Below are 13,463 nucleotides of genomic sequence, written 5' to 3' on the forward strand. Positions count from 1 at the left end.
AAAAAAAAACCAAACATATTTTCACCAAAAAAAAACTTTAATTATTGATGGTCACAAATATTGTTGCAAGTGGGACAGAACAGCATTTGGTGAAATTATATTGAATAAATAAAAGTTACTGAGTCCCACACTGCTAATCACATGTAAACATGCTGTGAACTGTATATGCAAGCTACATTCACTGTCCTTTACATGCCCTAATTCAATCTTAGAAAAAAAAAAAAAAAAAAAAAAACATCTGGAGAAACCAAGATGCTTATAAAACAGGACATAAAAACAGCATAAGCAAATAGGTGCTATTAAAGTGGTGGAACAGTTTCCCTTTTAAAACACATTTGGCCTTCAATGCTCAAGTCTCTTAGGGCATGATCATCATCGCCTCACACAACATGAAAGAATATCACATTTCAGTGTCAGTAACAAAAATAGTTTAAAAGTGACTCAGTTCAGCTGGGCTGAGCCTACAGATTTCAGCTTGTAACTCGAGGAAAAAAAAAACCTAAAGAAAACACACCTCTCACATCATCTCAGATCAGTGTTTTAACACCTAACAGCTTTTTCAGAGCACGTACAAATGGACATTCTCAATCAGCTAAACAAAATACAACTAGGCTGTAGCAAACAATGGTAAAACACAACGCAACTAGGAACAAAGAGAAGGGTGATTAGAGTAGAACAGGACTGAATGATAGGGATAATAAAACTGTCCTTAAAATATGTTCAGACCAAATACAAAGTGAAATTTCATCTCGATTTATTCACACAAACCTGACTACCCAAAAACAGCCAATTACAACAAAGATGTTAGCTTCAGGGTAGCTTCCTAATAATGATGCTTACAGATAGGCGTACTCCATATACACACACGACAAAGTATGAAGTAGTCAGACTACTAATCAGACTAATGTTATGTTGCAGGAACATTACAGGAGCTTTGCTTTACCTCTAATTTTCATGTCACATTCAGTCTGAACACATCTTTAAGGCTACAGCAGAAATGAGAGAATTCACATTCCAGCTTCTGAGGATTCAAGCGGTGAGAGCTGGAGGTCTTCATTTCTTCCAAATGGTGTAGAAAACCCATCTGACACAGCATAATTAAGGGATGTACACAAAAAATATGACAGCAGGCAAAAACTGTGCAGCATTACTTTGTCCCAATTCAGGCATGAAAAAAAAAAAAAAAAAAAAAAAAAAGAATTCCTTGTGGATTACTCCGGTTAACTTTTGTCTATCATTTCTACTGGTTATCATAATACTGTGTAAACACCGCGGTTAACTGTTAACAGTAACTGACCTGAAGAATACATAGTTATTAGTGTTTACAAATTAAGGCACACCAAAAAAGTAAACATTAAAAACCTTTTATAAAATTCAGTCACCGATATGTTGTTTTGACCTGCCTTTAATAAGAGAGCAACATTAGAAATGATAGAAGGATACAGCTCCAAGTAGGAGGGCACACACACCACCTCTTTGGAAAAGTCCACGGGACATGACAGCTTTCCTAGCTGTTCTTCATACAGACTCAGCGCCTCTGTCAGATTCACGCTGTTACCCTAATGGTCAGTTTAAGAAAAAAAAAAAAAAAAAAAAAAAAAAAGTCATTAGACACAAACACAATAGCTAATGATTTTATGGATGCGGTGTGCTGTAATGTGACATTTACCCTTGCTGATTTCCCATACCATAAAACATCTCATCTTGTTTGACAACTCAAAACCACATTTTTACTAAGCATAATACTTTGATGTTTTTGGCTTAGTTTTCTCTCATCCTCAAACACAGGAATCAGAAACTCCAGAAGCTGCCAAGGACTAGAGCCCGACCGATATGGGTTTTTTGGGGCAGATAGCAATATTATGAAGTAAAAAAAAAAAAAAAAAACTCCAATAGACATATCGGCCAATTATTTATGTATATTATAGTACAGTACCAGTCAAAAGTTTGGACACACTTAGCAGACAGTGGCATTTCAACTCATGTGTCCAAACTTTTGACTGGTACTGTATAGAGAATACAGTAAACATAAATAGAATATATCTACATAAACGCACATTCAAAAATGTTAATATCGGCAGCATATTTGATATATAGGCTCATATTGGCCGATAAAAATCGGCAAAAATATATATCGGTCTGGCTCTAGCAAGGACAGATTGGACCATATTTAATGGATGTGGGGGAAAAGTTACATCTCTAACAATCTCTGACATATTATTCATCTGGGTTTGTGTCCACTAAACAAATGCTAAAATTGATAGTCTGCATTAAGCACACTCCAGTTACTAAAAGGACAAGTCTCACCTGTGTAAAGTATTTCCCATTAGGATGCAGGACTTTTATTGACAGATCTAAGATAAGACGTAGGAACTCCCATGTTGAATCTAAAAAAAAAAAAAAAACCAGTTAGACGTGTTCACACAAAGGCTGCATAGCACTGTCACACACTGTACTGTACATGTATAACTTAGAAACCTTCTTCTGGCTCCGTGGATATTGGAATTGCAGTGAGGTCATTAATCACATAATCAAATGTTCTTCCTTCCTGGACATACTTCTTCAGCACTGGGACGCAGTCCTGCACTAGTATCTGTATTGCATGAGACAAGGAGAATCTACTCAAACCTTCATGTTATGTTTCTTTCATGTAATCTGACGCAGACAGAGGAGTCAGCCACCTTTCTTGCTATTAATCTAATAGAACATAGGGACAAATAGTACTAAGATTTAGTTGTCACTTTAACGGCTCTCACAGCCTGATAGTAAATACCGGAGTTAAAGCCATTTTGGTGATACCAGTTATTCAGGATGACCAGGCTCAGCAAAGAGCAAAGATTCAATGCCAGTAACAATATGTTGTGAGTACTCACTTGGTAACAGTCTCCTGTCAGGCTGTCAAGCATATTGCCACAAGTTTTTCTCATGTGTATTTTGCACCCATCTATGACCTTCTGGTCAATGTGCAAGTATGGTTATGGAATAATCAGTCACATTCAGATATATATGTCTAAAATTAGGTGACAAAGGGAAATGATAAAAATTAAAGTCAAAAGTCAAAAAAAAAAAAAAGGTTCAGCAGAACTGAAGGATATTTCCACCATGGTGATCATCTTTGGCTTTTGTTTGACCACCTCAGCGAGGATGCCTCCATCCCCTCCCCCTAGTACCAGCACTTCTTTATCAGCATAATTCTCTTTTCCGCTACCCATGATGGCCTGGGTATAGGCCAAATCACTCTCTGCCATGTCTGCAAAGTAGATGTATCATTTACACAATAAAACAATTTAGTAAAGCTAAGAAATTCATTCAACAGGGCCCATCAAACTTACAAATGCAAGTTAATCTAAAGGTTTTTATGTTAGATTAACACAAAGAAAAAAAATGATTCAACTGGTGCAGACAAACTGTATTTTATACATTAAAATGACAAACATTTACATCTACTGCAGTGTTGTATATACTTACTAATATCTCCATTGAGTACTAGGATATTTCCAAACTGGTGAGAGTGCAATATTTTTATATTTTGGTATGCAGAATCTTCTTCGTACACCACCTGGTCTATGTCATACTCGATCAGTCTGCCATCAGTTGTGGGCCAATATCGGTCGACTTCTGCTCCTCTGACAAGTGCTGGGAGCCTGGGGGTAGTGGTGGCGGGATGATTCAATGATGAGAATTATTGCAACATACTAGCTGCACAAAATCCAAAAAACACTGTTGCACAACAACAGTGCTTTTTACCATGAGGTACTCACCTTTTAATCCTTATAATATTGCCTTTTAAGAGAACCTTCAGCTTCTTTTCCAGTGCATTTAAAAGCTGTGGAGAAACAACTGAGTCTGAAAAACCAGAAAAGATGAAGTGCACAGCAATTTTTGCAAACTAGAGAGACAGGCATTAAACAGTGCAGCACCCATATAATTTCACTCGTCTGGTCGTACTGCATTTGAAGTTCCATAGCAGTTAGAGGCACAGCTGTATTTTTAGAGGACAATCCAATGTGCTGACAATGGGAAAGTTAGTGTTTGTCACATATCCAAAAGCTGTCTAAGAAGGAAAGGTTCCACACTCTTCTTGCTATCAGCATGTCCTTGAAATAGTTTGGCACAGAATTATATGACTCCAGGAAATACTGTAAAGTTTACAAGGGATTAAATAAAAATTATTACATCCCCCGTCAATCTTAAAAGCTATCAACATTAAATGCTACACTTTGCTGCTTCATGTATGTTGTATCTTTTAGGTAACTGATAAAAAGTTTTGTACATTTCTTAAACCACCTACATTGTCTAGCTGTGCAATGTTGTCCTCTTCATAACACTGCAGATCAATTGTGACCAACCCATGGGAGTGCACACGCAGAATAACAAGCCTGAGAATTGATGTGGTAAAGACGAACAGATGGACACCAAAGCAATACATTGATTAGAAAATGTGACCTAATAGGGAACACAAATTTTTCTTAAACTCACACCCTGTTCATAGGGTTTAAAAGAAACTATTATCCCAGAGAGGCAATTTGTTAGCCCTGTTGGCTTTAAAACAAACAAACAAAAAAACAACAAACAAAACAAACATGTTTTTTTTCCTTTGCAAAGAACTTTGAACAGTAACACAATTTCACAGTGATCGACTGCTCTACTGACACCAATCCATTCAGTATTTGCCAAACGGTCTTGGCTGACTTCACTAAACCAATGTCGCATACAGTGGTTCAGTGGTGTATTGCTGTATGATATTTAATCTTAAACAAGTCACACAAAATACAGGCTCAAGAGTACAACCACAATGTTATAAAAGTGTGTACACCTGCAAAGTCTGGTGAAGGCTAAATGGATGAATAAGGTTATAAGAGGTATCTCATTTTTGACCTGGGTTGTGTCTATTGCACAATTGCTCTCTGAACATGTAAGAAACCATGTTGTGAGACTTCATGACGATGCACAAGTTTCCAAGTGGATCAGTAGGCTACTGAACATAAGCTGAAACACAGCTTAGCAAGTATAGGAAGAGCCATACTACCATTAACAGATGTAGTGGTGCTCTAGTCCTTAAAAAAAAAAAAAAAAATCATACCATGAATGACTCAGTGTGTATGCTATGCAACCTTACACTTAAAAACACAGGTATGTGGTTCTCATTTGTCACAAGCATTATCTGTCAAAATCTGTGATACTTATCTAACAGTACAGAGGACATTTCAGGCAGCCAACCTGAAGAAAACTAAAATGGTGGAAAATATAAATGCATGCATACATACATTTATGCAAAATGTGATAGTAATTTCATGGAAAAAGCTACACAACACAGATTTTCGAAATCCCTGCATCTGTACCACAGACTAAACAAAAGACAATTTTTAGTCATCCAAAAAAAAAAAAAAAAAAAAAAAATGTTGGGAAAAAGAAACAACATTCTTACCTGCCATTCTTGCCTACAAGAGTAGCAAGATATCCATGTCCATTTGTATCATGGACAGTCTCTGTCATTTCCTGGTCATGAAACACAGAGAGCAGGCCAGGAACAGTCGAGGCTGCGTCAACTGAAAAAATATGAGGATCGAAAAAAAAATTGAAAAAGTAAAAACAATCTGCCTGTATTACATCCTCTGTATCAGTGGTGGAACATAGATATTCAGATACGGCAGCATCGTCTTTGAAGGTGTTTTTTGTTTTTTAGCCTGAACAGATATTATTGGGGTGGACAAAATAATACAAACACCAGTCAGTGTAACAATAGAGTTCAACTGCAGCACAAACTACATGTTTGAAAATCATTATACAGTTGCAGCAACACCTCTTTAGAACAGTTAGAATAAAAACTGAACATTATCACCTTAATGAAGGGAGGATTTACTGCAGGACTGTTGTACAAGGCTGCATTAGTTTGAGCTTGGTGTACCTACTCAGTATATATCTATCAGCAGAGAGTAAAAATGGAAATAAATATGTCAATTGAAAGCGCTCTAACTAAGAACAGCATTTGAATAAATCCACTTCTCTGTATAATAATGTAACTACACCCATATGACAGCATAGAAAAGTAACTTTAGGTTAAATAGACTTTCTCTTGAGACACCAAAGGCACTTTAAGCAACTATTTACATACTTCAACCAAATCACCTTCACCCAAATAGGGATAGTGATACATTCAATACATTCAAAACCTTAGGTTCTCGTGCCTGAGAGAGTCGCACCAGGTCACCAGTAGCTCCAGTGTTTTTCAACACTTAATTTTTTCTTAGTGTGTTCTTTTAGGTTTTTCTATTTTAACGTTAACAACTCGGCTCAATAAACCTATCATCATTGTTTGTGAGCATTTCTACCTGCTTTTTCTTTCTTTTGGGCCTTTTTGTGTTTGGCTGTAGCGCTCAGCAGAATGGCTCTTTGTTCTTGTACTCACGGGAGCAGCTGTTCAAGCTCTCCAAGCCCCCAGTGCTGCTTGGGGCGAGGTCCAAGATTCCCATGGAACTACGGAGGCGGCGCCGGGCACGCCGTGCTGGGGCCAAAGTCAGAAAGTGGAGGAGGAAATTCAGACCCGCGGTTCTGTCTATCATCATGGGGAACGTGAGGTCATTGGGAAATAAGATGGACAAACTGTGCGCGCTTGTTCGGACCCAGACGGAGTACGCCGCAACCAGCATCATGTATTTTACGGAGACCTGGCTGCACACGGACTTCCCAGACCACAGTGCGTCTATACCTGGCTTTAAGACTGTACAGGCGGATAGAGACACGCTCCTGAGTGGTAAGAAGAAGGGCGGCGGGATTGCTGTGTTTGTGAAGGAGAGGTGGTGCAATCCTGGTCATACCACTGTGTACGAGCGCGTCTGTACACCGGACATTGAACTTTTGGCCGTGGGAATGCGCCCATATTATTTACCAAGAGAATTCTCCTCTGTGGTTTTCATCGGACTCTACACAACCTGGTGGACACAACCTGGTGCTGTTAAAACCTGAGTATGCCCCTGCAGTGAAGAGGCAGCCTGTCTCCACAAGGAACGTGAGGAGGTGGAGTCAGGAGGCCAGCGAGGCTCTGCAGGACTGCTTTGAGACCATAGACTGGAGTGTGCCCTGCCAGCCCCATAGGAATGACATTGACAATATGACGGACTGCATCATGGATTATATCAACTTCTGTGAGGATACAGCTATCCAACAAGGACTGTCCGCTGTTATCCAAACAACAAGCCCTGGATCACCAGCCAACTGAAGGAACTGCTGAACGAGAAGAAGTGGGCCTTCAGATCTGGAGATAAGGACGGGTTGAAGACGATACTCAAGGTGGTTACTCAAGGTGAAGCTGCGGGAGTGTAAGGACACCTACAGGAGGAAGCTGGAGGACAAGCTCCAACAGAACAACACCCGGGACGTGTGGAAGGGCATGAAGGAGATCACTGGCTTTAACACCAAAGCCCGACAGCTGGAAGCCGACCCAGACAGAGCTAACAAGCTGAACGCTTTCTTCAATAGATTGAGCTCTGGACCCGGTGCTGGCCCTTCCCCCACCGCTCCAGTCCTTAAACCTCCCCAGACGGCCAATCCACAACACTCCAACGACCCCTTCCTGTTGGACACCTCCTCAACGACTTCAGACCTCTTCAGTTTGCGTATCAGCCTCATGTTGGTGTGGATGATGCTGTCATCTACCTGCAGCAGCGTGCTCACTCAACTGGATTGTGGGAAAGTCACTGTGAGGATCATGTTCTTTGATTTCTCCAGTGCCTTTAACACCATTCAGCCCTTCCTGATGAGTGAGAAGCTGCTCAGGATGGGTGTCAGCTCTGTCTCCTGGACTGCTGATTACTTGTCTGACAGGCCCCAGTCTGTGCAGCTGGGGAGCTCCCTGTCTGATACTGTGATCAGTAATGTGGGGGCACCACAGGGGACTGTCCTGTCTCCTTTTCTGTTCACCCTATACACCTCAGACTTCCAATACAGCTCTGGGTCCTGCCACCTGCAAAAGTTCTCCAATGACACTGCGGTGGTTGGGTGTATCAGGGATGGGCAGGAGGTATGGAGATGTTCGAGTCACTGAGGGACAGGAGGACACTGGACAAACTGCTCTCCGTCATGGACAATTCTTCACACCCACTTCACCAGGTCAGAGGGTCAGAGGAGCTCATTCTCCAACAGTCTCATCCAGCTCCGCTGTCACAGTGAACGGTACAGGACTTCATTCATACCGTTCTCCATCCTTCTGTTTAATAACTCCCCCTTTGCAGCAGATGATTTCACCATTCTCAACCACAGTCTCTTCTGTGGTGTTGACTATTTATGTTTTTATATAGTGTATATTTACGTCATCTGTATTTTCTGCTCGTATTTTTCTATTCTATTTGAATTTTTATTATTTAATAGTTTTCAAGATTGTCTGTATGTAACTGAGCTACTGTGATCAAGGAATTTCCCTTGCAGACCAATAAAGTTTATCTAATCTAATTCCATTAAACCAACAATTGTGGCTGTTAAACGTGATTCAAAACCTAAACTTGGCTCTTTTTATTGTCATACAGATATTTTGTGACTAAATAACACTTCCTATAAAGACTTTTTGGAGACAGGTAGGGTAATGCTGGTCCATATGCTTTTTAAAAGCTCGATTACATTGACACCAGTCTCTGCGTCGAAATCTTTCCCGTCGTTTCGCATTTTAACGCATAAAACTACAAAAATGGCCGAAAATACGCCATTTCCGGTGCTCTGGATTGAACGTGCTTTATTCGCATTGTTAGCCATAACGGTGGAGCCGCGATAAGTTTATGTATAACGTTTAACAACACACGACCATGGAAAAGACATTAAGACGAAATATCTCCCATGCATTAACTTTCAGCTTCAAATCATAACTTGTCAAAAACTATTCAAGTATAAGCAACTACCAGCCACGCTTCACCAAAATCAATACGCTGATTTGAAGGGCAGGGGGAGACTAGCAGGTTAATATTAGCAGGCTAACCAGCTAGCTAGCACGCAGCCCCCGGTGCAGTGACTGTGTCATGGATGCAGCGGCACCGCTCGTCTTACCTGGCGTAGAGAGGCTGAAGTCGAGAGTGTAATGTCGCAGTGCCATGTCTGAATGCAACCGTCATCCATGCCTGGAATAGGCAGGCTGCGAATATTTATCTGCAGAGACAGAGGGAGGGCCCTGCTACCGCTGCTGCTTCCACTACCTACTGCGGACCTACGGCAGGCGTGGCTACTGCTGTGCTGCTGTGCTGACTGTGCAGAGAGGTCAAACTCAGGCGAGAGAGAAATCTCCTTTTGGCCACAGCAACGGGGTAACAACAACATTTGCAACATGAGAAAACCCGCACAGACCAACATGATTTATATGCTGCAGTGGTGTTGCTTCAGCTAGTGGACCAACATAGCTTAACATTAACATTTTAGCACATTACTTTGTGCCCATTTTTGCAGCCAGTGCTTTAAATACATGACCCTTAATTTCCTTCAACGTTTTATGTCTAATTTTAAGAGAATAAAAATACAAAATAATGAAAGAGGTTAGGCTACGAATTCCTTGGAGCCCTTTATAATCCACTTGTAAACAAATTTAATTTGATTGTATTCAAATTGATTGTAAATAGCTGGTCTAACATTGTGTAAGCCTATGTACAGCCTACAGGGGAAAATATTTTTTTAACAGTAACTTCCAGATAAAAAACAACAAATTAATAAAACAATACTTGGACCTTTAACAAAAATTCAAACATAGAAACCTGCAGATATGCAAACATCAGCATACTTAAAATATATAAAAAGTGCTTTCTGAACCATTCCCTCTTCCCATCTCACAACTTTATTGCTTCAGCCACATCAAAAAGTCACATTACAACATTACAAATTATGGAGAAATAAGATAAAAACTTCCAAAAGACCTCATCTGTTCTTCCTAAACATGGGTCTTACTGCCATAGCAGGTCTAGCAACTTCCAAATGTGATACAAACATTGTCACCAGTGGCAACTTATAACTGCCACTGGTGACAATGCACAACTGTGGACCTAACATTGTTGTTACATAAATATGTATGCATTGGTACTCATCCTCCTGGTTTATATAAAAATACAAAATACACATACAATACATTGCATGATTCCATCTAATGGGTTTCACCCTAAATATAGAACATACATACTTTCAGTATGTAAGCGTAATCGTCTTTCTGCAAAAAGTGAAATCACAGCAGATATTATTTCCTCATAGAAACCTGGCTCATTATAGTCGTGTTAATACGAGTGAAGGGAGGTGGTTATTTCATGTGCATCTTTTCATCTTTACCACATCAATTTTCAGGCTTGTTATTCTGCCTGTGCACGCCCATGGGTTGGTCACAGTTTGATCTGCAGTGCTATGAAGAACACTGCACAGCTAGACAATGGAGGTGGTTTATAAATACAACAAACTTGTAGGCATAACATACATGAAGCAGCACAATGTAGCATGTAATTTAATGTTAACTTTTAAGCTTGTCATGGGATGTAATAATTTTTATCTTATCTCTGTACAACTGCTTTACCAATCACCATCATCTAAAAATTTTATTATGTTGCTCTGGAAAGCTTTGTTGGCAAAGGTGCTCATCTCACTGTCATTGCCACCTGTTGCTCTCCTTTGCAGCCAGTGAACTTATTAGAACAAAACCCACAAGGGATAACTCTTGCATATATTTGTTATATATTTGAATTACCATGACACAGATCACAGGAGAGATTGACTTTAAAAGTTCTAAGGTCTGGATTAAATGAAGCCAACTAACTACGCCCACCTACAGTAAACACGGCTGAATGTTTTTTGAGCAGCAACGTAACTTTTGAAATCAGTATGTGTCACAGACTAATCTGAATGCACTTATCAGAGGTTTCAATCATGTCTGATTATGCAACGCTGCATGACACACCCTCATGGGTTAGCTAAGTGTTAATAGGCAGTGACCTAGCTTTAAAAGTAAACTTTCAACAACAAATTTCCTTCTTCTTCAACTACATTGTTCCATTTAGGTGAACACTTATCCATCGTCATGCCGTTCATACTTTTTTTTGCATAAGAAAATAATGTCAGTGAAGATTCTCAGTCATCCAGGGAAGTTATCTAAAGGTTGAGTCATGGCAACAGCCTTAAAACAGCCTTAAAACTGAAAGTCTAGTTGCCATGACTCAACCTTTAGATAAGCAAATAATGTTTACTCCTAGAACTGGCATTTGAAAAGGGATATTTATTGCTGACAGGATGGTGGAGCTGGAGGTATCCACTACTGCTCCTTACCTAGATGGTTCCAGGCTCAAACCCTTCTCATGACCCACTCTAGTAGTTACTCAGGTAGAGTTGATTTGGATATAACATGAAGCATAGGAAGAGCAAGCACTGCTTTGTGTTTGTTTTTGGCTGGATAACGAGCAGTCCCTTCAGCTTCAGGGGATAGCTCCTTTCCTATGGGGCTGTGCGTCTGATAGAGGACTGGGTGGATCATGGGACAGACAGGGATGGATCTGCTGGGTAAAAAGAAAAATGTTTCAGCAAATATTTGAATTTGAGCTCAATACTGCAATTTAAGTATGCAAATATGAAACATTTGTGTAGACAAACAGACACTCCCTCTCACATTCACACCTGCAGGCACCAATTAGCCTAACTCCAATCTGCATGTGTGTGGACTGTGTTGGAAACTAGAGCACCCAGAGAGAACCTGAACAGGCACATGGAGAACATGAGAACTCCACGTAGAAAGGCCATATGGGATTTGATCCCTGGGATTCTTGCTGTGAGACAGTACTGCTAGGCACCACACCATGCATTTGCGGTATAATAATACTTTCAGAATCTAGCAGTGTTTGTGCTTTCTAGATCCACTGTTTGTTCTATTTGACTAAAAATGAACGTTAAAATTGACTGAGAACAACGTAAAACCAAAAAAACACACTACCAAGCAGTAATTCAAGTAACTAGGCTACTGCAATACTCTTGGTGCACACTCTGCTGGGAAATAGTCAAAGCAGGTCTACTTAAACGTATTGTCAATATTTAAACATACATGGCTGGTAAACAAAGTACGAAATCAAAAACATGGAAAATAAATGGAACAAGGTCCCAGAGAGTGTTTTGTCACCAGGGTTGTCTCCCTGAGTTGAACAACCACAGACCTTGTGGGTCAGAAAAGCTGCTTTGGCAAATTTGTCCATTTTTCAAAAATTTGTTATAAGTGGAAATGGGTGGGGTCAGTGCCTAAAGATGGAATATGTAGATATAAAACATTTGAATGTGCACTCTACAGTTAGAAAATGTGTTTGTGTTTATTATACCACCTCCTTATGGTTAATATGTGATTATTCTTCATGTTCAGCATAAGGTTTAGTGTCCACAACCAGTTTTAGTGGTATAATAATAATAATAATGATGATGTCTGTGTTCCCAAAATATTTCAATAAAATTTTATGTTACGCTGTAATTTTAAACCAAAATAAAAGAGGTCGAATTGCAGGAGAAATCATATCTTACTGTTCAGGTTATATAACAGAATTTGTATAACTTTCTTGCATAAAAAATTAACCAGGGTCTTGCATAAAAAATTAACCAGCGAGTCTTACCTAACTACTGTGATAACACGGAGATGATGAAAGCAAATGACAAGAAAGGGAAGAGTGGCTTGTTCTCAGAAATGTTTCTGGTTTTTCAGTGTATTTAAACAAAACTGTGGCAGCGAACACACAGTTGCGAAGACAGGTGTGTATGGTGTGTATGGTGCATGAAGTGATCATGCACCATAATACGTGAAAGACAGTTTTGCCTTTGAAGATTCATGTCATATCATCAAGTCAACACCACAGTGACAATGACCATAAAAGGGTTCAAACTGGTTGTCTTCCTGGGGCACAGGAAGAAGAGCTCAAGCCTGATGTTTACTACTTGAAATGAATAGTCTAGACTCACAAGACTTAGTGGAGTTGAACACGTACTGTAAACAACACAGTATTCTTATGGTGGATCACCAACCACTGCTACAACTGTTTCTGTCTGCAGATGTGTAGTTCTGTCAAGACTGCAAAACACTACCTTATCTCACTGAGGTGACTGCAGAAAATGAAACCTTGGTAAATGATTTGTACTATTTGCTGTGTATGGTAAGTATCAAAAAAGCGAATAAAAGTGACTAATTCCCACCTCATATTTATTCCTGAGTGGAATGGGCTCAAACAAACATTACACCTGAATGTCTGAAAGAAGCACAGCACACACACAAAGTGGATGATAGCGCTGACAGTGTCATTATTGTGCCAAATAAAACACATTCAAAGGGGTTGATATATACAAGAATTTATAAGCACAATAGTTAAAACCTAGTAGTAGTTAATACCTCAATTATGTACAACAACAAAGCTGTCCTTGTATATGAATAGAACAGCAATAAAGCGTAACATGACAATATTTAATAATCTAACACAAGTATTTTTTGGCAT

General features: G+C 39.6%; 1 protein-coding gene across 1 annotated transcript; it reads right to left on the reverse strand.

Moving 5' to 3' along the window:
- Nucleotides 1-16: 16 nt before the first annotated feature.
- sms (spermine synthase) lies at nt 17-9,207 on the reverse strand. Its single transcript, XM_026328283.2, has 11 exons — nt 9,034-9,207; nt 5,429-5,549; nt 4,292-4,379; nt 3,762-3,826; nt 3,469-3,644; nt 3,096-3,250; nt 2,874-2,963; nt 2,479-2,593; nt 2,308-2,387; nt 1,444-1,559; nt 17-1,084 (listed from the first exon to the last, which is right to left on the reverse strand). The coding sequence occupies exons 1-11, from the start codon at nt 9,077-9,079 to the stop codon at nt 1,054-1,056; spliced, it is 1,083 nt and encodes a 360-aa protein (XP_026184068.1). The 5' UTR covers nt 9,080-9,207; the 3' UTR covers nt 17-1,053.
- Nucleotides 9,208-13,463: the final 4,256 nt, after the last annotated feature.

Source organism: Mastacembelus armatus, chromosome 14 (genome assembly GCF_900324485.2).
Source record: "Mastacembelus armatus chromosome 14, fMasArm1.2, whole genome shotgun sequence".
NCBI classification, from domain to species: domain Eukaryota; kingdom Metazoa; phylum Chordata; class Actinopteri; order Synbranchiformes; family Mastacembelidae; genus Mastacembelus; species Mastacembelus armatus.